This window comes from Salmo trutta, chromosome 19, assembly GCF_901001165.1.
Source record: "Salmo trutta chromosome 19, fSalTru1.1, whole genome shotgun sequence".
NCBI lineage: Eukaryota > Metazoa > Chordata > Actinopteri > Salmoniformes > Salmonidae > Salmo > Salmo trutta.
The window spans coordinates 22,942,593-22,968,909 of record NC_042975.1 but is presented as its reverse complement, the minus strand read 5'-3'; the positions used below and the strand labels follow the sequence as shown (position 1 = coordinate 22,968,909).

Below are 26,317 nucleotides of genomic sequence, written 5' to 3'. Positions count from 1 at the left end.
CAGAGATACTGTACAGTGCAACATGCACATACAGTTGAAGTCGGAAGTTTACATACACCTTAACTAAAAACACTTAAACTCAGTTTCACAATTCCTGACATTTAATCCTCGTAAAAATGCCCTGTTTAGGTCAGTTTCCTCCAGCATCTTCACAAGGTCCTTTGCTGTGGTTCTGGGATTGATTTGCACTTTTCGCACCAAAGTACGTTCATCTCTAAGAGACCAAACGCGTCTCCTTCCTCAGCGGTATGACGGCTGCGTGGTTCCAAGGTGTTTATACTTCCGTACTATTGTTTGTACAGATGAACGTGTTACCTTCAGGCGTTTGGAAATTTCTCCCAAGGATGAACTAGACTTGCGGAGGTCTAAAAAAAAATTCTGAGGTCTTGGCTGATTTCTTTTGATTTTCCCATGATGTCAAGCAAAGAGGCACTGAGTTTGAAGGTAGGCCTTGAAATACATCCACAGGTACACCTCCAATTGACTCAAAGCCATGACATCATTTTCTGGATTTTTCCAAACTGTTTAAAGGCACAGTCAACTTGGTGTATGCAAACTTCTGACCCACTGGAATTGTGATACAGTGAATTATAAGTGAAATAATCTGTGTGTAAACAATTGTTGGAAAAATCACTTGTGTCATGCTCAAAGTAGATGTCCTAACCAACTTGCCAAAACTATAGTTTGTTAACAAGAAATTTGTGGAGTGGTTTAAAAATGAGTTTTAATGACTCCAACCTAAGTGTATGTAAACTTCCGACTTCAACTGTACACTCACACTCAGGGCTCACGCACGCGAGAGCATTGCTCTGCCTAGCAAATGGAGAAAAGCATTGATCGAAGTGAGTGAGTGCATGCAGTTCAAAAGCTCTTCCAACTGCCTTGCCTGCCTGCCCGCCTTTCTGTCTGTGTGAGTGACAGAGTGGCTGGGCTCACAGAGCGATGACAGAACCAGCAGCGTTGCAGTGGTCTCTCCTTGTGTTTGTTTCTGTGTGTGTGTCTCTGTGTGAGCCTGCCCAGGACTCTGATGGGAAAAAGAACACTGACAACCCGGGATTCCTCTGAGAGAAAAAGGGCTTGAGACAGGCAGACGCCTCCAGCTTCTGTCATCCTCTGAAAGAAGGACACCGTGTATCGAGCAGAAAACTGTCTGCCTCCCACCGACAATGACAGCACTGAGGAGATTCGCACTTCCGAGTCACAGTCTGGAGTGTTGAATGACGAATGTCTAAAATAATGACAATGTTGTGCCTGAGGTTGGATGAGGCTTATGTGATCCCCAACCTGTGTGGGATCAAATCCCGGGCTCCACCGGTATTTACACTTTGTTCCCTCTATTTGTCTCCCAGCTCCTTCTGTCTCCCAGCTCATTTCTGTCTCCCAGCTAATTTCTGTCTCCCAGCTCATTTCTGTCTCCCAGCTCATTTCTGTCTCCCAGCTCATTTCTGTCTAGGCTATCAATAAAACTGAAAAAAATATAAACAAAATATATATATACAGTGGGGGAAAAAAGTATTTGATCCCCTGCTGATTTTGTACGTTTGCCCACTGATAAAGAAAGGTTCAGTCTATAATTTTAATGGTAGGTTTATTTGAACAGTGAGAGACAGAATAACAACAAAAATATGCAGAGAAACGCATGTCAAAAATGTTATAAAATGATTTGCATTTTAATGAGGGAAATAAGTATTTTACCCCCTCTAAATCAGAAAGATTTCTGGCTCCCAGGTGTCTTTTATACAGGTAACGAGCTGAGATTAGGAGCATACTCTTAAAGGGAGAACTCCTAACCGCAGCTTGTTACCTGTAAAAATGACACCTGTCCACAGAAGCAATCAATAAATCAGATTCCAAACTCTCCACCATGGCCAAGACCAAAGAGCTCTCCAAGGATGTCAGGGACAAGATTGTAGACCTACACAAGGCTGGAATGGGCTACAAGACCATCGCCAAGCAGCTTGGTGAGAAGGTGACAACATTTGATGCGATTATTCGCAAATGGAAGAAACACAAAAGAACTGTCAATATCCCTCGGCCTGGGGCTCCATGCAAGATCTCACCTCGTGGGGTTGCAATGATCATGAGAACGGTGAAGAATCAGCCGAGAACTACACGGGAGGATCTTGTCAATGATCTCAAGGCAGTTGGGACCATAGTCACCAAGAAAACAATTGGTAACACACTACGCCGTGAAGGACTGAAATCCTGCAGCGCCCGCAAGGTCCCCCTGCTCAAGAATACATATACATGCCCGTCTGAAGTTTGCCAATGAACATCTGAATGATTCAGAGGACAACTGGTGAAAGTGTTGTGGTCAGATGAGACCAAAATGGAGCTCTTTGGCATCAACTCAACTTGCCGTGTTTGGAGGAGGAGGAATGCTGCCTATGACCCCAAGAACACCATCTCCACCGTCAAACATGGAGGTGGAAACATTATGCTTTGGGGGTGTTTTTCTGCTAAGGGGACAGGACAACTTCACCGCATCATTTGATGGGGCCATGTACTGTCAAATCTTGGGTGAGAACCTCCTTCCCTCAGCCAGGGCATTGAAAATGGGTCGTGGATGGGTATTCCAGCATGACAATGACCCAAAACACACGGCCAAGGCAACAAAGGAGTGGCTCAAGAAGAAGCACATTAAGGTCCTGGAGTGGCCTAGCCAGTCTCCAGACCTTAAACCCATAGAAAATCTGGGGAGGGAGCTGAAGGTTTGAGTTGCCAAACGTCCGCCTCGAAACCTTAATGACTTGGAGAAGATCTGCAAAGAGGAGTGGGACAAAATCCCTCCTGAGATGTGTGCAAACCTGGTGGCCAACTACAAGAAACGTCTGACCTCTGTGATTGCCAACAAGGGTTTTGCCACCAAGTACTGTCATGTTTTGCAGAGGGGTCAAATACTTATTTCCCTCATTAAAATGCTAATAATTTTATAACATTTTTGACATGCGTTTTTCTGGATTTTTTGTTGTTGTTATTCTGTCTCTCACTGTTCAAATAAACCTACCATTAAAATTACAGACTGATCATTTTTTTGTAAGTGGGCAAACGTACAAAATCAGCAGGGGATCAAATACTTTTTTCCCCCACTGTATAGTACCAGTCAAAAGTTTGGACACAACTACTCCTTCAAGGGTTTTTCTACATTGTAGAATAATAGTTAAGACTATGAAATCACATTTGGAATCATGTAGCAACCAAAAAAGTGCTAAACAAATCAAAATATACTGCTCAAAAAAATAAAGGGAACACTTAAACAACACATCCTAGATCTGAATGAAAGAAATAATCTTATTAAATACTTTTTTCTTTACATAGTTGAATGTGCTGACAACAAAAACACACAAAAATAATCAATGGAAATCCAATTTATCAACCCATGGAGGTCTGGATTTGGAGTCACACTCAAAATTAAAGTGGAAAACCACACTACAGGCTGATCCAACTTTGATGTAATGTTCTTAAAACAAGTCAAAATGAGGCTCAGTAGTGTGTGTTGCCTCCACGTGCCTGTATGACCTCCCTACAACGCCTGGGCATGCTCCTGATGAGGTGGCGGATGGTCTCCTGAGGGATCTCCTCCCAGACCTGGACAAAAGCATCCGCCAACTCCTGGACAGTCTGTGGTGCAACGTGGCGTTGGTGGATGGAGCGAAACATGATGTCCCAGATGTGCTCAATTGGATTCAGGTCTGGGGAACGGGCGGGCCAGTCCATAGCATCAATGCATTCCTATTGCAGGAACTGCTGACACACTCCAGCCACATGAGGTCTAGCGTTGTCTTGCATTAGGAGGAACCCAGGGCCAACCGCACCAGCATATGGTCTCACAAGGGGTCTGAGGATCTCATCTCGGTACCTAATGGCAGTCAGGCTACCTCTGGTGAGCACATGGAGGGCTGTGCGGCCCCCCAAAGAAATGCCACCCCACACCATGACCGACCCACCGCCAAACCGGTCATGCTGGAGGATGTTGCAGGCAGCAGAACGTTCTCCACGGCGTCTCCAGACACTGTCACGTCTGTCACATGTGCTCAGTGTGAACCTGCTTTCATCTGTGAAGAGCACAGGGCACCAGTGGCGAATTTGCCAATCTTGGTGTTCTCTGGCAAATGCCAAACGTCCTGCACGGTGTTGGGCTGTAAGCACAACCCCCACCTGTGGACGTCGGGCCCTCATACCACCCTCATGGAGTCTGTTTCTGACCGTTTGAGCAGACACATGCACATTTGTGGCCTGCTGGAGGTCATTTTGCAGGGCTCTGGCAGTGCTCCTCCTGCTCCTCCTTGCACAAAGGCTGAGGTAGCGGTCCTGCTGCTGGGTTGTTGCCCTCCTACGGCCTCCTCCACGTCTCCTGATGTACTGGCCTGTCTCCTGGTAGCGCCTCCATGCTCTGGACACTACGCTGACAGACACAGCAAACCTTCTTGCCACAGCTCACATTGATGTGCCATCCTGGATGAGCTGCACTACCTGAGCCACTTGTGTGGGTTGTAGACTCCGTCTCATGCTACCACTAGAGTGAAAGCACCGCCAGCATTCAAAAGTGACCAAAACATCAGCCAGGAAGCATAGGAACTGAGAAGTGGTCTGTGGTCCCCACCTGCAGAACCACTCCTTTATTGGGGGTGTCTTGCTAATTGCCTATAATTTCCACCTGTTGTCTATTCCATTTGCACAACAGCATGTGCAATTTATTGTCAATTAGTGCTGCTTCCTAAGTTGACTGTTTGATTTCACATTAGTGTGATTGACTTGGAGTTACATTGTGTTGTTTAAGTGTTCCCTTTATTTTTTTGAGAAGTGTATATGTTATATTTGAGATTATTCAAAGTAGCCACCCTTTGCCTTGATGATAGCTTTGCACACTCTTGGCATTCTCTTATCCAGCTTCATGAGGTAGTCACCAGGAATTTATTTCAATTGCCTTGTTAAAAGTATATTTGTGGAATATCTTTCGTTCTTAATGCATTTGAGCCAATCAGTTGTTTTGTGACAAGGTAGGGGTGGTATACAGAAGATAGCCCTATTTGTTAAAATAACAAGTTCATGTTATGGCAAGAACAGCTCAAATAAGCAAAGGGAAACGACAGTCCATCATTACTTTAAGACATGAAGGTCAGTCAATCCGGAAAATATCAAGAACTTTGAAAGTTTCTTCAAGTGCAGTCGCAAAAACCATCAAGCACTATGATGAAACTGGGTCTCATGAGGACCGCCACAGGAAAGGAAGACCCAGAGTTACCACTGCTGCAGACACCAATAAGAAGAGACTTTCTTGGGCCAAGAAACACGAGCAATGGACATTAGAGCAATGGACATTAGACCGGTGGAAATCTGTCCTTTGGTCGGATGAGTCCAAATTTCTGATTTTTGGTTCCAAACGCTGTGTCTTTGAGACTCAGAGTAGGTGAACTGATGATCTCCGCATGTGTGAACCACAGAGGAGGAGGTGTGGGGGTGCTATGCTGGAGACAGTGTCTGTGATTTATTTAAAATTCAAGGCACACTTTACAAGCATGGCTACCACAGCCTTCTGCAGCGATACACCAACCCATCTGGTTTGCGCTTAGTGGGACTATCATTTGTTTTTCAACAGGACAATTACCCAACACACCTCCATAGCTGTGTAAGGGCTATTTGACCAAGAAGGAGAGTGATGGAGTGCTGCATCAGATGACCTGGCCTCCACAATCACCTGACCTCAACCCAATTGAGATGGTTTGGGATGAGTTGGACCGCAGAGTGAAGGAAAAGCAGCCAACAAGTGCTCAGCATATGTGGGAACTCCTTCAAGACTGTTGGAAAAGCATTCCAGTTGAAGCTGGTTGAGAGAATGCCTAGAGAGTGCAAAGCTGTCATTAAGGCAAAGGGTGGTGTAACGGCTTCGGTAGTCGGGTAGGAGGAATGAGGCGCAGGAAGCAGCGAACACAGGGAGTGGTGTTTTTAATCACACAGGATAAACAAAAGTTCCCAACCATAGGGAATAAAATACAAAATATACGACCAGGTAAAGCCGACGAACAACGCTTCGTCAATGAACACAAATGAATCCCGCACAAACAACAGACGGGCCAGCTGAACTAAATACTCCCTCTAATAGCTAATTGGCCACAGGTGTCCAAAACCAAAAAAAGGGAAAACCAAAAAGGGATCGGTAGTAGCTAATAGGCCGGTGACGACGACCGCCGAGCGCCACCCGAGCAGGAGGGGGCGCCACCGTCGGTGGGAATCGTGACAGGTGGCTACTTTGAAGAATCTAAAATCTAAAATATATTTTGATTTGTTTAACACTTTTTTGGTTACTACATTATTCCATATGTGTTGTTTCATAGTTTTGATGTCTTCACTATTATTCTACAATGTAGAAAATAGTACAAATAAAGAAAAACCCTTGAATGAGTAGGTGTGTCCAAACTTTGGACTGGTACTGTATATATATTTATTTAAAATTATTATTGTTTCTAAACCCTCCTGTCCATAGACCAGTACCATAGTGTTCTGTGGGACGTTTCAGACTGGTCTATCAGATAGTGTAGTTAAAGTACATCAATAATCAGTTCTCAAGTATTAGTTTAAATTCAAAAGGTCACCAATGGCAGAACACCAAGCCCACTAGCCCCTGATATCATTTTTTGGGGGAGAGACACTGGCCTAAGTCCAACAGGTGTCTAATTGTAATGTGAAACAAAGCTCCCTCCAACACCAATATATTGGCACAAGTTTATGCACAGACAGGGCATTGTAAGGTGTTTCTAAAATAGGATTGCCACGGAATGCAGTTTTGTTCTACCGCACTTCCCAATTTTGTTACCACCACAACCAAAGCCTGGAGCAAACGAAGCACACAGGCCAATTAGGTAGTGAACACTAGCGTGGAATTCTAATCATTGGCCCTCAAACTGCGGGCATGGAGGATAAGATGTCTTAATCTTCTTATTCTGCGTGTGGACAGCTGCCGCAGAGTAGGCCCAAGCTGCCAGATAACCCTGGGCTAGGGGTAGTGGTGGTGCTTGGCTGTACATACTCCCAAAAACAGGTAGTATAGTGTGTGGGACTCAGTGTACAGTATGATGGCGAGTAATACATGCTCCTGGATATAGGCGTGGCCGCTGCCAAAGAGGTGTAGATTACAGGCAATTAGTGGGCCGCCATGCTTGGGGACCTGTGTTTCTGCATTTGGCGCAAATGCCAGCCTCGGCAAAATTCAAATGGAGGCTTGGAGTTGTGAGGCTTTTCATCGCATTGATGCATATGAACCCTCACACATAAGCTCTAATACACACACACACATTTCACAAAGGTGCATGCACTCAAGACAAACAAATCTACAGCAGTCACCCCTCAGCACACAGGCCTATGTACCCAATTCCGCACATACCGACACATATGCACAACTCATACACATTTTTTTATGCACGCATGTCATATGCACACACCAACAGAATCACATTGGGTACACACACTGAGCCGTCACAATCCCGGGAGTGTATGCTCCTCATATTATACGGCAGATCATTGACAAAGAACTTGGCTGAGGGACAGACAATCAGACTACAGAGAACTAGGCTTTCAACTTCTGGACAAACATTTCAGCTATATTTACATTTTAGTCATTTAGCAGATGCTCTTATCCAGAGTGACTTACAGGAACAATTAGGGTTAAGTAACTTGCTCAAGGGTACATCAAGAGCTTTTTCAACTATTCTGCTCAGGGATTTGAACCAGCAGCCTTTCGGTTACTGGCCCAACGCTCTTAATCATTAGGCCGTTGCTATATGATGTACAGCTCCATTACCTCCAATACTTTAGCCTAATCAGCAAATGGGTCTAATTCATCCCAGCTGTTCCTGCCAGGTAATATTAATACTTTTCTCCAGCCCTTTTACTGGGGGTCTAGCACTGATCAATGGCATATTGAAATTAATGTAACATATTGGAATTAATGTAAAATTAAAATGCATATAAACTGTAATGTATGCCATAAAACATTGCAATACAGAAGACTGTGATGAAACTGATTTGATCTCTGATGGAGAACATCACAACATTTTAATACATGCACTTCTCTGACACGTAATTACTGGGTACTGGGTAGGCAAACGATTTTCACTTGGGTCCATGGCACCAACAGAGAATTAATCAATGTTCACCTATGTGAAATCGACAACAGCGCTCTAAAATCCACGGACCCTGGCAGGGCCTGGCTGTTAAATTATATTTTGTCCTCCTAATACATAGTCCCCACTGTAGAATCCCTCTCTGTTGGTGTTATCTCAAAGAAACACAGTCATAGAGGAGCGTTACCTTACCAACCTATTTTGTCCTCCTAATACATAGTCCCCACTGTAGAATCCCTCTCTGTTGGTGTGATCTCAAACAAACACAGTCATAGAGGAGCGTTACCTTACCAACCTGGCCCTCCATGGGGGCCCTGGTGGCCTGGGTAGTGACCTCATAGTTTAAATTAGTTCAAAGGCATCACTGCAGCACAGGCAAGATGGCCAACCACTAGCGCATGGCATTTCGCAACCCACATCAAGCTTGTCTCCATCAAGACAGGGCAGTTCAGCAGGTGTGAGGAGAGTACTCACGTCATCAACAGCCAAGCAGTTAATGAACTGAATAGCCAAGAAAGACGCTTAGTTCAAACGGTGTGGGACTTCTCACCCTTGAAAAAGCCAAAGCCTTTGCCACAACAATGAATATTCTGGACAATATGCCTGATCTGTATTCTCCCTTTGCAGCCTTTGGCCCAAGTGATTACAAGCTTGGATGGCTTAAATGTGACTGAACTGCGACAAGAGGAGATGTTTCGCAAATATATATGAGAGCGCAAATGCTCCTCTAAACAAATACACTTTCAGTCGACTGCGAGTCAGGTAATAGGCCTGTACTGTAGCAACTGCGGCTCCAAGTCCAATCCCACCGCAGGTTTCTATGGGCCATGGAGTGGGCCTGTCGATGCATATTAGGACAAGTATAGCATTAACATGCCGATCAATGACTCCCAACTATTAGCTCCTGTCTCCATCCTTCATGAGATCAGTACACGGGGCCAAGAGACTACCCACCCGTCTCCCTCCACACAAAAACATCAACGCACCCTGGCTCCTCTACTCCACCTTCCTTCCTGGCTGATACATAATTTAAGGCATGCAGGAAGTTACAAGGTGAGGAAGTCGTTTTCCCTGTACAGACTTGAGCTTTTCCCAAAAGACTTAAGCGGTGGGGCGCCAAACACTTGAGTACATGCACACATGCATGAAGCCACTAATCTGCCAGACTAAAAATTAAATGTGGATTCCTGTCTTCTTTTTCTGTGGAAAGCCATTGTTTGAAGTGCAATATATTTTTAAGAAATTGAATGCCGCAGCTTTGTCCTTTGAGACACAAGACACTTGCTAAGCACCCCTGTCTGTATAAGACATCTTCCAACAAGGCAATAGCTAATCTTATAAATCATACTAACAACATGAAACAGAGACAGGGCTACATGTTCTACCTTATAGATCAATTAGCAATTTTCTACTCCAAATGGTTAGTCGTCCAGCAGACATGGAGAGGGGAAACAGACAGGTAAAATAGTGTGTGTTATCCACCATTGCAACATGAATAAAACAGTCATTTACTATGTTACAAATGTGAACTGGGTGGTTTTCAGTGTTGACAAGACTGAAATAATAACACACTGACCTTACTACTACACTAAAGTTCTGTGGAGTAGAATCATGCATAATTGAAGATGTTCCACAAGGCTCCCACCCATCTTTATCTGGAGCATCTTTCACCAGTACTCTCTAGCATCAGTTGGTCCAGAAGGCACTTCAACCATAGAAACTGGTGTCTGTCAGTGACCCAAAATGGAGTCTGGATCCCAGGGGGCTTAGGACCCGAGGCAATCTTTCGTATTCCAAATATCAGCTGATTGATGTCTGAAGGTTGGTGACTTTTATGGAGCACGGCATTTGCCCTGGGCGAGAGGGGAGGCTGCTACTGTACTTCCCATCAAGCTCAAACAGGGTTAAGGACTTCCTTTAGCGGGACATGGACTCTATCGAAAGCATATTATCATGCTAACAAGCATAAACAACCATGAACTAGAGGAAAGATGATAAGTAGCTTTATGAGTTACTGCTCTATGCTCTTAATGCTCTACCAAATTCCTTAAGCATCTTTTTAAGAACAATTTCAAGAAAATCTTTATAAGCAGTGACCCACATCTCTCCATAACTGACTTCTTTCTCATACTGGTTAACTACTCACCAGAAAATACATCCCATTAGATGCATAGTAGCATAATAAAGAACCATCTGCAAAAATATCTCTACAAAAAGGTATTGAAGAACCTATGAACCTATGCAGGTTCAAATACTGGCCAAGGTCTCACTCTTCGAGAGCTACTTCTAAGTACGACATCCAAGCCAGAGCCCGGTTTCCCAAAAGCATTTTCTACACTTTTGATATTTTTTTCAATAGTCCACTGTTGATACAGTCCTAAAATGTTTTGGATGTCAGCAGTCAAGTTTTCAAGATATTGGACTTAAAAGAAACAAAGTGTCACCGGCCACATAATAATACAAATAGTTGAGAATCATTTGATGCATTTTGCATCATCATGATGATGTGGCTGGTTTCCCTTTATGGCCAAGTTCATTGTTAGAACCTTCGTAGGAGCAGCGTTGAGTTGTTTCCAAAAACCATTGTTGCAAAGCTGGAACCGTTGAGGATTAATTGGGGAGAACGGGCTTGTGGTAATGGCTGGAACCGAGCATGGAAACCATGTGTTTGATACAATTCCACTCATTCCGCTCCAGCCATGACCACAAGCCCGTTCTCCCCAATTAAGGTGCCACCAACATCCTGTGTTTGGAACTCGGTAGTACGGAAAGAGTCTTGGTAGTCTTCAACTATTAGGTGCTTTTTTAAGCTCTCCTAGCTGTGCCTTTGAGGAATTAGAGCAAGCACAGAAGTTTTGTTTGGAACACAACCCTGCATCCCCACCATCACACAATTACTGTTGTTTTCACACAATCCAAAAACAGCCCATTACAAATCACAATCTGGGTCAGGTGGGCATCATTTGAAAGATTGTTCTATTGCCAACCTGACTAGCTAAGTTATAAAATACGACCTTACAGTGTTAGGCCTCCATAAGGCAATTCAGAGAAACAGATCGTAATTTTAGTGTGCATAGAAAGGAGTCATGATTGCATTCAGGTGCATGTTCACCGGCAAATTTTCTTCACAATAGACAAACATAGGCTAATTCTGTTCAGAACAACCCAGTAAATTTTGGCATTTCCTCTTGTACATCACACATAGTCATCATAAACATTAACACTGTATATGACATAAGTTTTATGACATGGAAATGTGAAGTGCACATTTGGGCTCACTGGATGTTTCTCAAAATGCATACTACCGTGATCCAAGCACGGAGGGCACTTCTTGAATACGTACTCTGTTTGTACAGTTGAAGTCGGAAGTTTACATACACTTAGGTTGGAGTCATTAAAACTCATTTTTCAACCACTCCACAAATTTCTTGTTAACAAACTATAGTTTTGGCAAGTCGGTTAGGACATCTACTCATGCACAAGTAATTTTTCCAACACTTGTTTTCAGACAGATTATTTCATTTATAATTCACTGTATCACAATTCCAGTGGGTCAGAAGTTTACATACACTAAGTTGACTGTGCCTTAAAACAGCTTGGAAAATTCCAGAAAATTATGTCATGGCTTTAGAAGCTTCTGATAGGCTTGTTGACATCATTTGAGTCAATTGGAGGTCTACCTGTGGATTTATTTCAAGGCCTACCTTCAAACTCAGTGCCTCTTTGCTTGACATCATGGGAAAAACCAAAAGAAATCAGCCAAGACCTCAGAAAAAAATGTAGACCTCCACAAGTCTGGTTCATCATTGGGAGCAATTTCCAAACGCCTGAAAGTACCACGTTCATCTGTACAAACAATAGTACGCAAGTATAAACACCATGGGACCACGCAGCCCTCATACTGCTCAGGAAGGAGACACGTTCTGTCTCCTAGAGATGAACGTACTTCGGTGCGAAAAGTGCAAATCAATCCCAGAACAACAGCAAAGGACCTTGTGAAGATGCAAAATTGTAAACAGAAATTAAATGGTTAATTGGATCAGTCTACAACTTTGCACATGCACTGATGCCATCTAGTGGCCAAAATCTAAATTGCACCTGGGTTGGAATAATACATTACGGCCTATCTCTTGCATTTCAAAGATGGTAGAAAGAAAATACAAAAGAACGGTTGTTTTGTATTTTTTCTTTGTATTATCTTTTACCAGATCTATTGTGTTATATTCTCCTACATTCCTTTCACATTTCCACAAACTTCAAAGTGTTTCCTTTCAAATGGTACCAAATGGTATCAAATGGGCCTGAGCTACAGGCAGTTAGATTTGAGTATGTAATTTTAGGCAAAATCCTAAAAGATCCTTAAGATCAAGTGCCAACCACTGGTACCATTAATGCTAGTTAATGATAGTTTGACCACCAGAGGGCATCTTTGAGAAGCATTTGATAGCCTTCAATGGTGGCTGAACTTGAGAATTTAAAAACGATTTTTGTAAGAGGATGGGACTGATTTTAAGAAATGTGGCTTAATAAATTAGATTAATATTATGGTGTTTATATTCCAAGAAAAACAAAAACCCTCTGGGTTTCTGTTGGGATGGAACGGAAAATATGGCGCTGTACAACATGACGGTCGGGAGTAGACTACAGTGCTGGGCTATTTAGCTAAAGAATCCCCGTGTCGTGTAGGCACGCGGAAGACCGGGATTCAATTCCTCGATGGGGAGGAAGGAGTAGCCTGTCCTTGTAAATTATAATTTGTTCTTAACTGATTCCATATGTGTAATTTCATAGTTTTGATGTCTTCACTATTAATTCTACAATGTAGAAAATAGTAAAAATAAATAAAAACCCTGGAATGAGTAGCTGTGTCCAAACTTTTGACTGGTACTTGCTTAATTAACAGGTTTTACCTGTGGTCGTGGAGCTGGGTGGAAGTGCAACTAAAATGTTGTTTAAATGATATATCTGTGAGAATATCCAAGGGGCTTTTATATAATTCTAAATTAATAATAATACCTTATTTAGATTATTTCGTTTTCAAATAATGTAAAATGAGCGAGAAAAAGGTAATTCTTGAACATGGGGTGAGACATTGTTACTAATTTGCAAATAAAGCCAGTTTGTTATTTAGAATTATTTATTTCTGTTTTTAGAGGGAGAGAAACCAAAAACCTACAGTCATCTCACAAGTCTTCCAGTTGAGGCCAGCACGGGTATTAAACCAGCATCTGTAGCAACACAGCTTGCACTGCTATGTAGTGTCTTAGACTCTTGCGCCACCTAGGCGCTGTACAACGTGACCGGTCGGGAGTGGGCTACAGTACTACAGTAAGATCAAAATTATCCTTACAAAATAAAAGAATAAAAACCTTAGTGTAACAACAGTTTTAATAAGTAATACTGAAGTCGTGCACAATAATCAGTTTCTATTTAGGTTTATGTCGCCCATTCATTATCAGTTAGAGACACAGTAGGACAAAAGCATAATCAGTGCTCTAACTCCCCCTTACGCTGGTCTGGAGCAATGAAGTGGTGACGCAGGGTACCATATTAAACCACAAATTACCTCTAAGTACCACAGCATAATCACAAAACCTTTAGAGGAGCAATTACTGTCGTATGAAATACAACATATGCTATGTGATTTGTTGTGTGTATGTGGAACACCAAGTGACCATGTCACTTTAATATCCATGTCATGATTAACACCTGTCAGCAGTGTTAGAATGCCCTAAATGCACACACTTTACACACACTTTACACACACTTTACACACACTTTACACACACACACACACACACACACACACACACACACACACACACACACACACACACACACACACACACACACACACACATATATGGATACATCACACATGCAAACACAAATTCACTCAAAATTCCCCCAAATTAGCTGAATTTCCATCCAATTTATGACCGATTTTAATGCGATATTGTAAAATACGCATGAAAACAGTATGCGCATTTTCCCACCAGAGGTGTTTCCATAAAATGTACTTGTTAAAAGTCTGTGCGTGATGACGTAGTGCACATAAAAACTACTTTTGCAGTTCAATTCCCATGTACCGATACAAGTTAAATGGGGTTCCATCGCATTTTCAACTCTAATGACGGTTTTGTCACCAAAAAAGTTGCGTCATACGGCGATTCTGGTCTTGACACATGCGTTCTAGCCAACAGCTCACAGATATAGTGCGGCTAGCCTACAACATGATGAGATTATTATGGACAAAAGAGCAAGATTATTTGTATTTGTCATACAGCAGCCAAGTATCGATCATCATGTCATCAGAATAAGACTCTTGATATTTATTGGAAAGGAGTAATTGATTAATTTGAGGTATTTCACCCAGTTGAGTTCGAAACATGAATACTTAAATACATTTTATCAATATGACATAATTATTTCTAATTATTATTTCTCAATCCAATAGTGTTCGAACAAAACAAGTAAATTAAGTAAAACTGTCATAATAATTTCGTGTAAATATTACCTGTTTCCATTATGTGTAACTACTGTCCAAAATGTAATTACTGTCCAATAAACTGCATGCTTTCCCGAGTCATAGTGGGAGGACCACACACTGTGACTATTATCACATGACTCCAAGTTTAATTCGATATGATGGTTATATAAATATTTGCACATAAAGGCGTTTCCACCACCATTTCTTGCATAATGAATTTTACCGACACAGAAAGATCCCACCATGTCGAATGAACCATATTACCGGTCTGCATTTATAAAATTGTACCGATCTCACGCTGTCACGTCCTGACCAGTATAGAGTATATTTGGTTATTGTAGTTTGGTCAGGACGTGGCAGAGGGGAGTTGATGTATGTTTATGGGGTTTGTCACTGGTCTATGTCTGTGGTTCTATGTCTAGTTAATTGGGGTTGGACTCCCAATTGAAGGCAGGTGTGTTGAGTTGCCTTTGATTGGGAGTCCTATATAGTAGGGTGTGTTTGTCTTTGTGTTTCGTGGGGTAGTTGTTTTTTGCACTGCTAGTGATAGCCTGTGAAACTGTCTCCTGTTGTGTTGTCTGCATTTATTGTTTTCTCGTGATCAACGTGTTTAATAAACAAGATGTTGAGCACACAACCTGCTGCGTATTGGTCCACGTTCTCCGACAGTGATTTCGCGATATCGTCAGAAGACAAGGATCGTGACACACACGCTCACTCACACACACACACACACACACCTAATATCAAACCTTCACAATGAAATCGATCGCTTTAAATTGGCTGTCTCAGCATTCCTATATGTGGTTAATTAGTAACTAGTCTTAAGGTTTCTGTGAGGTCATCAACAGTCGCCCACTCTCTCCAATCTGCTCTTTTGTAATGTGTATACATACCACTGAAGTACACTGCTCAAAAAAATAAAGGGAACACTTAAACAACACAATGTAACTACAAGTCAATCACACTTCTGTGAAATCAAACTGTCCACTTAGGAAGCAACACTGATTGACAATAAATTTCACATGCTGTTGTGCAAATGGAATAGACAACAGGTGGAAATTATAGGCAATTAGCAAGACACCCCCAATAAAGGAGTGGTTCTGCAGGTGGTGACCACAGACCACTTCTCAGTTCCTATGCTTCCTGGCTGATGTTTTGGTCACTTTTGAATGCTGGCGGTGCTTTCACTCTAGTGGTAGCATGAGATGGAGTCTACAACCCACACAAGTGGCTCAGGTAGTGCAGCTCATCCAGGATGGCACATCAATGCGAGCTGTGGCAAGAAGGTTTGCTGTGTCTGTCAGCGTAGTGTCCAGAGCATGGAGGCGCTACCAGGAGACAGGCCAGTACATCAGGAGACGTGGAGGAGGCCGTAGGAGGGCAACAAACCAGCAGCAGGACCGCTACCTCCGCCTTTGTGCAAGGAGGAGCAGGAGGAGCACTGCCAGAGCCCTGCAAAATGACCTCCAGCAGGCCACAAATGTGCATGTGTCTGCTCAAACGGTCAGAAACAGACTCCATGAGGGTGGTATGAGGGCCCGACATCCACAGGTGGGGGTTGTGCTTACAGCCCAACACCGTGCAGGACGTTTGGCATTTGCCAGAGAACACCAAGATTGGCAAATTCGCCACTGGCTCCCTGTGCTCTTCACAGATGAAAGCAGGTTCACACTGAGCACATGTGACAGACGTGACAGAGTCTGGAGACGCCGTGGAGAACATTCTGCTGCCTGCAACATCCTCCAGCATGACCGGTTTGGCGGTGGGTCAGTCATGGTGTGGGGTGGCATTTCTTTGGGGGGCCGCACAGCCCTCCATGTGCTCGCCAGAGGTAGCCTGACTGCCATTAGGTACCGAGATGAGATCCTCAGACCCCTTGTGAGACCATATGCTGGTGCGGTTGGCCTTGGGTTCCTCCTAATGCAAGACAATGCTAGACCTCATGTGGCTGGAGTGTGTCAGCAGTTCCTGCAAGAGGAAGGCATTGATGCTATGGACTGGCCCGCCCGTTCCCCAGACCTGAATCCAATTGAGCACATCTGGGACATCATGTCTCGCTCCATCCACCAACGCCACGTTGCACCACAGACTGTCCAGGAGTTGGCGGATGCTTTAGTCCAGGTCTGGGAGGAGATCCCTCAGGAGACCATCCATCACCTCATCAGGAGCATGCCCATGCGTTGTAGGGAGATCATACAGGCACGTGGAGGCCACACACACTACTGAGCCTCATTTGGACCTGTTTTAAGGACATTCCATCAAAGTTGGATTAGCCTGTAGTGTGGTTTTCCACTTTAATTTTGAGTGTGACTCCAAATCCAGACCTCCATGGGTTGATAAATTGGATTTCCATTGATTATTTTTGTGTGTTTTTGTTGTCAGCACATTCAACTATGTAAAGAAAAAAGTATTTAATAAGATTATTTCATTCATTCAGATCTAGGATGTGTTATTTTAGTGTTCCCTTTATTTTTTTGAGCAGGGTATTTGTTTTTGCAATGGCCCTGTGAGGCAGTATAAGTATTAGGAACTGAAATCTCGAACGTTATGCCTTTAACTAAATCTCTTCCTGTGTGTTTACACTCTTTACTCTCCCCGGTCCGCACACACGCAAGACATATAGCCCACTCATGCAAGCACAAATACATGCACAGACGCCCACACACAGACACACACACACACACACAGACACAGACACACACACACACACAGACACACACAGACCTGAGAAACGATTCTGGGGGGCAAGTGATGTTCCAACCCGCCCCTTGACCCAACACAACCTGGCCACTCTGTACCTGTGCCATGTGCATTATGGTTGAGCACCAGAGTGGCATTTAACTCACAGCTTAGTCATAATCAGTTTAACGGGGGGAGTGTGCCATCCTGTTAGTGGGCATATGCTCATATCATGGTTAAAGACTCACTATTCCCTCAGGGGGGCTATGTGGGGGACGTAACAAGTGGAGTGTGGATACTAGCAGATGATTGCCGTGCACCCCTTCAGGCCTCCATTAACAACGCTCTCCATGCTCCCACGCCCCCCCACTCTGCCATCCCATATTGCTTAGAGCCAGCCAACTTAAATGGTGGTGGGGGTGTTGAGTTTGTGTGGAGAGCTAGGGAAATAGGCAGAAGGAGGGACAGACAGAGGAAGCGAGTAAGGCAGAGAGGAGGAGAATTTAGAGAAAGCACCTGACCAAAGAACGGGGGAGAGATGGAGGGTGGGGGGGAGAGATGGAGGGTGTGGGGGGGGGGACAGAGAGAGGAGTAGACAAAGACAGTAGATAAGACTTAAGACAGGGAGAGAGTAACAGATTAGTGGGGGGGGGGGGCAGAAAGACAGAGCTTGTGTCCAGGGTTATCGCTGGCCAGAGTCGAGGGTGGCGTTTGCCAGCTGACAGCTTGAGATGGCAGCGTTCGGGCAGAAGAACGTAGTACAGCCAGCTTCTGCTGGTGTGTGTGTATGTGAGTGTACAGCTCTAGAGCTCAGTGACTGTCTGTAACGCCGGAGACGGGGAACATATGCAGAGGAGCGCATGAGCGGCAGAGCAAGGTGACAGACAGTCAGTCCTCAGTCGCCCAGAGGCATATGACACCAGCAGCACAGCGTCACTCACTGTACTGTCCTCGTCTTCTTGGCAATGACAACCATCTGCTGCCTGCCTGGCTGATACTGCATTGAATGGGACTACATGTGAGAGGAAGATATACTACTATTGTAATGAATGCTGTAGGCTACGTGTAACTATTATCTACACAGCAGCAAAGGCTAACTATCAAAGTAAACTCGACCTCTTGATTATCAATCCAAAATGAACTGTCAACTATCAATGCATATATGCAGTATAAACTTACTTGAGCATGTTTGACCATACTTCAACATACTGTACAATGTACCATGTTGCAGCAATTTGATACTATCAAAAATCCCTCCACCCAGTGGACAAATATGGAAGTACTGGGCTAATTGAGTCCATATATGAGACTGGTATATTGGGATGAAAATGTATCCATTTATCACTTTACCTGTATTGGCAAGACATTATGTATCACCATAGTTGGTAGCACAAACATACAAGTAGGCCTGCATTTTGCGATGAAGGAAATCAAAAGGAAAGTCTACAGGACGGGTGTTTTAGAATCTATAACACACTGAACTAACCATTTACAACACCACTAAGAATTTTGGATGTGTTTTTAAACATACAAAAAGCTATAGACCAGTCAGTATGCTTACTGTAGCTTACAACACTATTGAGAATCAGGATGGTGCTTTGCCTGCGCCTCTACAGCTACCTAAATAGGGTTAATCAAATGAGTTTATAGCAGCATGACAATCCATGCCCAAACCATATTGTTAGATATATTAGTGATATATATCATGATTAGTGCTGTTCATTTCTTATTATCCACCCCCATTATCCTAATTTAGATACCGGACACGGAGTGGCTAATCATAATTAAATGAATTTGTATTACTTTTCCTCCTAATTTGTGCTCATCTCATCATTCAACCAAACATATCATACTAAATGGAGTGTCTTGGATTTGAGACCAGGTTGCAACATGACACTTCGAAACAGGTGCATGCACTTCAAACACATTGAATATCCAATTTAATAATCTCAATTTGCGTACTTCTGTTAATTATTTGTGCACAAAATTTACGACAGGCAAACAACCAATCATTCTGAAAGCCATATACCCTTTTAAACATATCCACAATAAAACTTGATCAGCAAACAGTATAAAATATTGCACTTCAACTCACCTTGAGCTGCCGTTCCTCGGGTGCTGAATACACTTGCTATCAAAGTGGCCACATACCAAATCATAGTACTATTGCCAACCAGAAAGAAACCTCATCATATCTCAAAGTGTCCCTTGCAATAAACCTTTCATTGCGGAGCCCCCATGTCAATGAACGCGCTATCTGCTGCTGTTGATATCCTTTTAATCATGCCCTGCACCATACTGCTGACTTTTTCACCGGCGCTTCCTTCTCTCTATCACTCCCCTGCACTCCTTTCGCATCCTTCTCGCTGAGACAGAGCACCTGCAACACTGAGAGGAGAGCAGACGAGGCTAGATGGCAAATCTAACGTGAGACCAAGGATGACAATTTAGCTATTAGATCCGCCTCCGCATTATTTTTATTGGTGAGTGTAGAAGGGTTTGGCGCGTGGATTGGTTTCTCCACTGTCGCTCTGGAGGCACTACCAGAATCCCAGACGAGCCCTGTTTCAAGGTGAGTTGGAGCGTGAAGTTGTACAAGAGCCGCAGAATCATGCGCAATAACAATGATAGAGGAACTTGCATATTCGATCCAGGACCTATGGCAAACATAATTGCACTCACTAACACGAGCGGAGAGTTAGGATTCCAAATATGTCTTACATCTTCATGGGACTTGATGCAAAAACAATGAGGCGACTTGCAGGTGGAACCTGCGCGCGCGCCTACACTCTTGACGGTGAGCGGTCCACCGTGCTACTTTATCATACACTAATCGTTTATTGACACAGACTTTAATAAAATATTTTCTACTGATTCATGGCGTTCAGGAATATTGGATTACTTCCTACATGGAACTATAAATGCAGTATTGCCATCAACCGAAGCGCAACATGCGTCATTCTGATATAGCCCTGAGTAGAGCTACACCAACGTCCAACGATACTGCCCATAAGTCCGTGAAGAACACATCTCGATAGTTTCTCATGTTTTCTGAGGATAGTTCCCCTTTCCATAGGTCAAATTGTCATTGCTTGCGCACAACTATTCTGTATCTCCACCGCAGAGAATAGCTATTCTAATAGTTAGCCCACCAGTCGTAGTAGGCTATTACACTTTTGTAATAAGTTATTAACCATTGGTGTAATTACAACATTATTTGATGAGCTTTTGATTGTGTTGTGTGTACAATACCATATGATTGGTTAATGTCCTATGTAGGCTGTTCTAAAGGCTTTATGAATGCATATCTAGACGAATGTGTTACCAGTGTGGAAAGAAGATTTCAGAGGTACAGTATATTAGTGTAGCCTACATGCAGAACATACTTTGAAACGTAAACACGTGCCAATTAATCTGTAGTAATGAGCTTTTTTTTACTCGTGAGGGTTTAAATACCATCATAAGAGCTTTAAATAATATATGTTTAGTCCAGTGGATTTGATTTTAAACCACATAATACACAATATCTAAACTATTGGGAGAAGATATTAGTATTAAAAGTGTTAAAACAATAAGTAGGGAAGTAATTGTGTATGATTTGCAAAGTAGCACTATGCAAACAACAGTAAATCCTTCAGTTGTAATTATGGACACTTTCTTCCATAGCTACTAGGCCTAGTACAGTGGGAATGGTTTGCTATTTCAGACGTTTTTAATGGAAGCATTGGTGGACTGCCAATGCTTTCTGACCCTCAATTATGCCAGCCTCTATATGACATTTTACAGCTGGGCAGCACTCAGGTTGACACTTATCCAAGATGCACTGTCTCTCTCATCTTCAATGTTTATTTCTACGTGCTGGGCCCAATAATTCTTTGGCATCAAAATGCATTTGGACCGGGGACCGTGGACAAATAAAGTTTAATGCATGACAATATATCATTTTTTATTGCCCTACAAAACTACAGGCCTTTCAACTAAGTGACAAAACTAAATATTTTACCTAATCCAACGTGTCATTATGTAAGATTTACTCTTGCACACTGTTAGCATAACGTGATTGATTGTACAGTATAAAGCCATTTAACAAGCTCTGAACTTTTAAAGGAATGATAAATATTCTGCTGGTTGCCTAATGATACAACCCACTATTACAAATGATCATGCAATAGACAAATTACTTATGAAAATTCGTGACAGACAATTTTTTTGTGTCCACCACACAAATGTGTATACAGTGCATTTCAATCACAGATTAACCTAACGTGGGATGCATAAAAGAAACGGCTGAAACTAGATCCCCTACATATGGTGTTGATGGCAAAAATAAAAACTGTCTTCTGCACTGTTCAACCAATCCAGTAAATGTGGAGGAGGATTTAGGATGGATTGTCGTCTTGTTAAAGTCTAAAAGCGGAAGTCGCGTCACAGGCTCTCTTTACATTTCCCCAGAAAACCGGAACATCCAATTGTTGGGGACTGGGCAGTGGTTAATCACAGATAAAGGTAGTAGGTTACTTAAGACAAAAATGATAGAATCATGGTTGGTCAGGGAGGATGGGTGGATGTATAATGTGAAGGTCTAGCAACCCAAACATTGCATGTTCAAATCACATGATGGACCACGTAAGCATTTGAGCTAATTAGCAACTTCTTATTACTTTTTAACTACTTAGCTAGCATGTAAGCGTAACGGGTATGAAATGGCAAGGTCGTTAGCGGTGCACGCTATTAATGTTTCAATCGGTGACGTCACTTGCTCTGAGACCTTGAAGTAGTTCTTTCCCTTACTCTGCAAGGGCAGCAGCTTTTGTGGAGCAATAGGTGAGAGGCAGTTGATGTGTTCAGAGGATCCCTGGTTGGGGCAAGGAGAGGGAAGGAATCAGTACTGTTTCATAAGTTAGCCCTAACCTTAACCCTTTCACTACTTAGCTAGCATGTTACCTAAACATAACCCCTAACCTTAACCCCTAGCCTAGCTAATGTTAGCCACCAAGCTAACCTAGCTAGCTAACATTAGCCAAAACAAATTGGAATCGTTATGAAGAAAATCGCATCCTGGACACGAATGAGTTATGAAGAAAATCATGTGGTGGACATGAAAAAAATGTACTTTTTCCCTTTGCCTCTCACGAATTTTGAATAAGTAATGTATTTTTCATGATAATCTGTGATAGTGTAATAATCAACAGTCAGGGCCAGAGTTATGGGCGGGCCTTAGGGGGCCTGGCCCGCCCTACTGTACTTCCTTGCCTGTCCAAATAGAATATTGATAATTTATTTGACCAAGACGCGCGCAGACAGAAAGACACATCAATCTCAGAGAAAGCGTCGGAGCGAGCGAAACAGTGCCCCTCTGTCTCAGTATGTGTAGACCAGGGATGGGCATCTTTGATGGGGGTGGGGGCCACAAAAATCTGAATTTATGAGGGTCTGCAGTTGCTTCTCCGGGATAATTTAGATGCACTATTGTAAAGTGGTTGTTCTACTGGATATTATAGGTGAATGCACCAATTTGTAAGTCGCTCTGGATAAGAGCGTCTGCTAAATGACTTAAATGTAAATGTAAATGTAAATAATTTTTGTTGTTGTTGTTTTATAGTTAATTTTGTGCAGTTCTACCCATTTTGCCATGGGGTTTATAGAAAATGTTGGTGTTTTAAAGCTAGTTTGCTGCAATTCTACACATTTTGCCATTGGCAGAGAAGATATATTTTTTTTTTTCATTTTTATACTATTTCTGTCCAGACTATTTCTGTCCAGACAGCATCAGATACATGAGCTACATATAGTAAGACAGAGGGGCACCATTCTGCTCGCTCTGGTGCTTTCTCCGTTGAGATTTAGAAGAGAGGAAGAAGCGAAGCGAAAGGGCTGACTCACCAAAATCTGTCCAGAATATTCTAATGCGCTTCTTTGGGACAACAACTCCCACTGTTCGGATGCTGGCGCGTCTCTCGCAAATTCTTGCGCATTCATTGTGTGAATTGTTTGCCCTTTGTTTATTTTGATCGATTTCCCATTACATGTCACCAGTAGGCTTAGTAAATGTACCTGTAATCCCCGGAATTTGGTTCCATTAATTTATGTTAATGCAGTGTCAAAAACAGAGTTCTATAATCCTACGGCAAACTCAACCACAGAGACAAGCCAAAGTACAATCAAAGGTTCTTTATTATAAATTCAGCTTTTACAACAATGACAATACACAGTATCACAACGTATAAAGGAGCTAGGATTTAGGGCTATAGGCTAACTATGACCACCGAGGAAACTAACACAGCAGTTTATTCACTTACAAAGCGTTGGCATAGGTTTGTTTGTTTGGCTCTACCCAAACAGGGTTCAGCTCTTCCTCCTAAGCATTAGTCGTTACTCGATAGCTAGTCCGGTAGTCAATGACTGGTTCAGTGGCTACGTGCGGGGCTCTCTCTCGCTCTATGCTGGGCCTGCTGGGTTTTAGCGCTGGGTGTAGCCTCTCGCAGCTGCGTCGGGCATGGCCCCTGTGTCTGTAGTTGCGGGGGACACAAAACATAAAATTAGAGCATGTACTGGCCAACAATTGGAGTCACACTCACACGTTCTAAACATGTACTTTCCTTTAGAAGTGCTATAGAGAGCGTTGTGATGTGTCTGTTTCCCACAGCAGGCGAACAGCAGCAACAAGGTGGATGTCAAGAGGTCCCCGGTCCGAATGGTGCCTGAAGGTAAGTTCCTTTTAACGCTTGTTCTGGGGCGTGTTTAGCAATATAGTTCTTGGAGTGAGAAGGTTATAGGGAATTGGCAACAGATGTCTCAAGTCAATATAGTCCAGGAATGGGCAACGTTGATGGGAGTGTGGGCCACAAAAAATCTCTACTCATCATTTTTACATTTAAGTCATTTAGCAGACGCTCTTATCCAGAGCGACTTACAAATTGGTGCATTCACCTTATGATATCCAGTGGAACAACCACTTTACAATAGTGCATCTAAATCTTTTTGGGGGGGGTTAGAAGGATTACTTTATCCTATCCCAGGTATTCCTTAAAGAGGTGGGGTTTCAGGTGTCTCCGGAAGGTGGTGATTGACTCCGCTGTCCTGGCGTCGTGAGGGAGCTTGTTCCATCATTGGGGTGCCAGAGCAGCGAACAGTTTTGACTGGGCTGAGCGGGAACTGTGCTTCCTCAGAGGTAGGGAGGCGAGCAGGCCAGAGGTGGATGAACGCAGTGCCCTTGTTTGGGTGTAGGGCCTGATCAGAGCCTGAAGGTACGGAGGTGCCGTTCCCCTCACAGCTCCGTAGGCAAGCACCATGGACTTGTAGCGGATGCGAGCTTCAACTGGAAGCCAGTGGAGAGAGCGGAGGAGCGGGGTGACGTGAGAATGAGGGGCCGCAGTTGCTACCGATTTTGCCATGGGGTGTAGAGAAAATGTTGTTTTAAAGCTAGTTTGCTGCAATTCTACACATTTTACCATGGGGCAAAGAGAAGATTTAGCTATTTTATAACTAATTTCATGCAAATTCTTTAATTTTAGAGTTAATTTAGTGCAATTCTACTCATTTTGCCATGTGGTGGAGAGGAACATGAGCAGTTTTACAGCATTATGTCCTGCAATTCTACACATCCAGATTCACATTAAGCATCTCCAATCCAAAGTTAAATCTAGAAGCGGCTTCCTATTTCACAACAAAGCCTCCTTCACTCATGCTGCCAAACATACCCTCGTAAAACTGACTATCCTACCGATCCTTGACTTTGTCATTTACAAAATAGCCTCCAACACTCTACTCAGTAAATTGGATGCAGTCTATCACAGTGCCATCCGTTTTGTGACCAAAGCCCCATATACTACCCACCACTGACCTGTATGTTCTTGTTGACTGGTCCTCGCTACATATTCGTCGCCAAACCCACTGGCTCCAGGTCATCTATAAGTCTTTGCTAGGTAAAGCTCCGCCTTATCTCAGCTCACTGGTCACCATAGCAACACCCACCCGTGGGCTATTTACTTATTTCCTTCATTAAAATGCAAATCAATTAATAATATTTTTGACATGCGTTTTTCAGGATATTTTTGTTGTTATTCTGTCTCTCACTTTTCAAATAAACCTACCATTAAAATTATAGACTGATCCTTTCTTTATCAGTGGGCAAACGTACAAAATCAGCAGGGGATCAAATACTTTTTTCCCCCACTGTATGTGTAACTGTGTTGTTTTTGTCGCACTGCTTTTATCTTGGCCAGGTCGCAGTTGTATATGAGAACTTGTTCTCAACTGGCCTACCTGGTTAAATAAATAATTGTGCCATAGGGTGGAGAGAAATGTTTGCAGTTTTTTTATTTGATCTGAGTGAGATTGACTAACAAAATAAATGGGTTCTCCCTGTGTCACGCTCTGACCTAGGAGAGCTGTGTTTTTCTATTTATTAGGTCACGGTGTGATAGATGGGTGGGCATTCTATGTTTTTGTTTTCTATGTTTTGGCCGGGTATGCTTTCCTATCGTTGTCTCTGATTGGAAGCCATACTTAGGCAGCCTGTTTTTCCTGTGTTGGTGTGGGTAGTTGTTTTCCGTTTTGTGAGTATCACCTGATGGAACTGTTGGCTGTCGTTTTGTTGTTTTTGTTTTAAGTGTTATCATTAAAGTAAATATGAGCACTCTACACGTCCTCTTTATACGACCCGCGTTACACCCTGGGCTCTAATTCAACCTTGGTTACTACAAATTTAGATAGCTGACCACTAGACGAATTTGACAATAAAAAAAATGCTAGCTGACATGGGCTAATTGAGTGACTATCAATGACTGACATAACAAGAGAAAAACTGTTGAAGCACAACAAAATTTCGAAATTACAACTTGTGTGTTCTACCTCTGTTTTGAAGGGGAGAATTGATCCGATGGCCTTCAAAACCGCGGGCCGCCAGTTGGCCGTCCCTAATGTAGTCCATACCAATCTGGGGAATCACAGCCCACCATGCAAGCAAGCAAATAGTTCATACAATTAAATTTCACGTCAGAAATTAAGTAAAAGACAATCGTTG

At 43.0% G+C, this 26,317-nt stretch overlaps 1 protein-coding gene and 1 long non-coding RNA gene across 2 annotated transcripts in view; one reads left to right on the top strand and one right to left on the bottom strand.

Moving 5' to 3' along the window:
- The window catches only part of LOC115154184 (protein turtle homolog B-like), a 188,087-nt gene extending 168,383 nt beyond the window's left edge, over positions 1-19,704 (bottom strand). The window contains exon 1 of the mRNA XM_029700146.1: positions 19,388-19,704. Within this exon, the coding sequence (XP_029556006.1) occupies positions 19,388-19,451 (64 nt within the window). The 5' untranslated portion in view covers positions 19,452-19,704. The remainder of the gene's footprint in view (positions 1-19,387) is intronic.
- LOC115154185 (uncharacterized) overlaps positions 19,703-26,317 on the top strand; it is a 27,917-nt gene continuing 21,302 nt past the window's right edge. The window contains exons 1-2 of the long non-coding RNA XR_003867837.1: positions 19,703-20,089; positions 23,939-23,999. This is a non-coding gene — a long non-coding RNA (uncharacterized LOC115154185). The remainder of the gene's footprint in view (positions 20,090-23,938; positions 24,000-26,317) is intronic.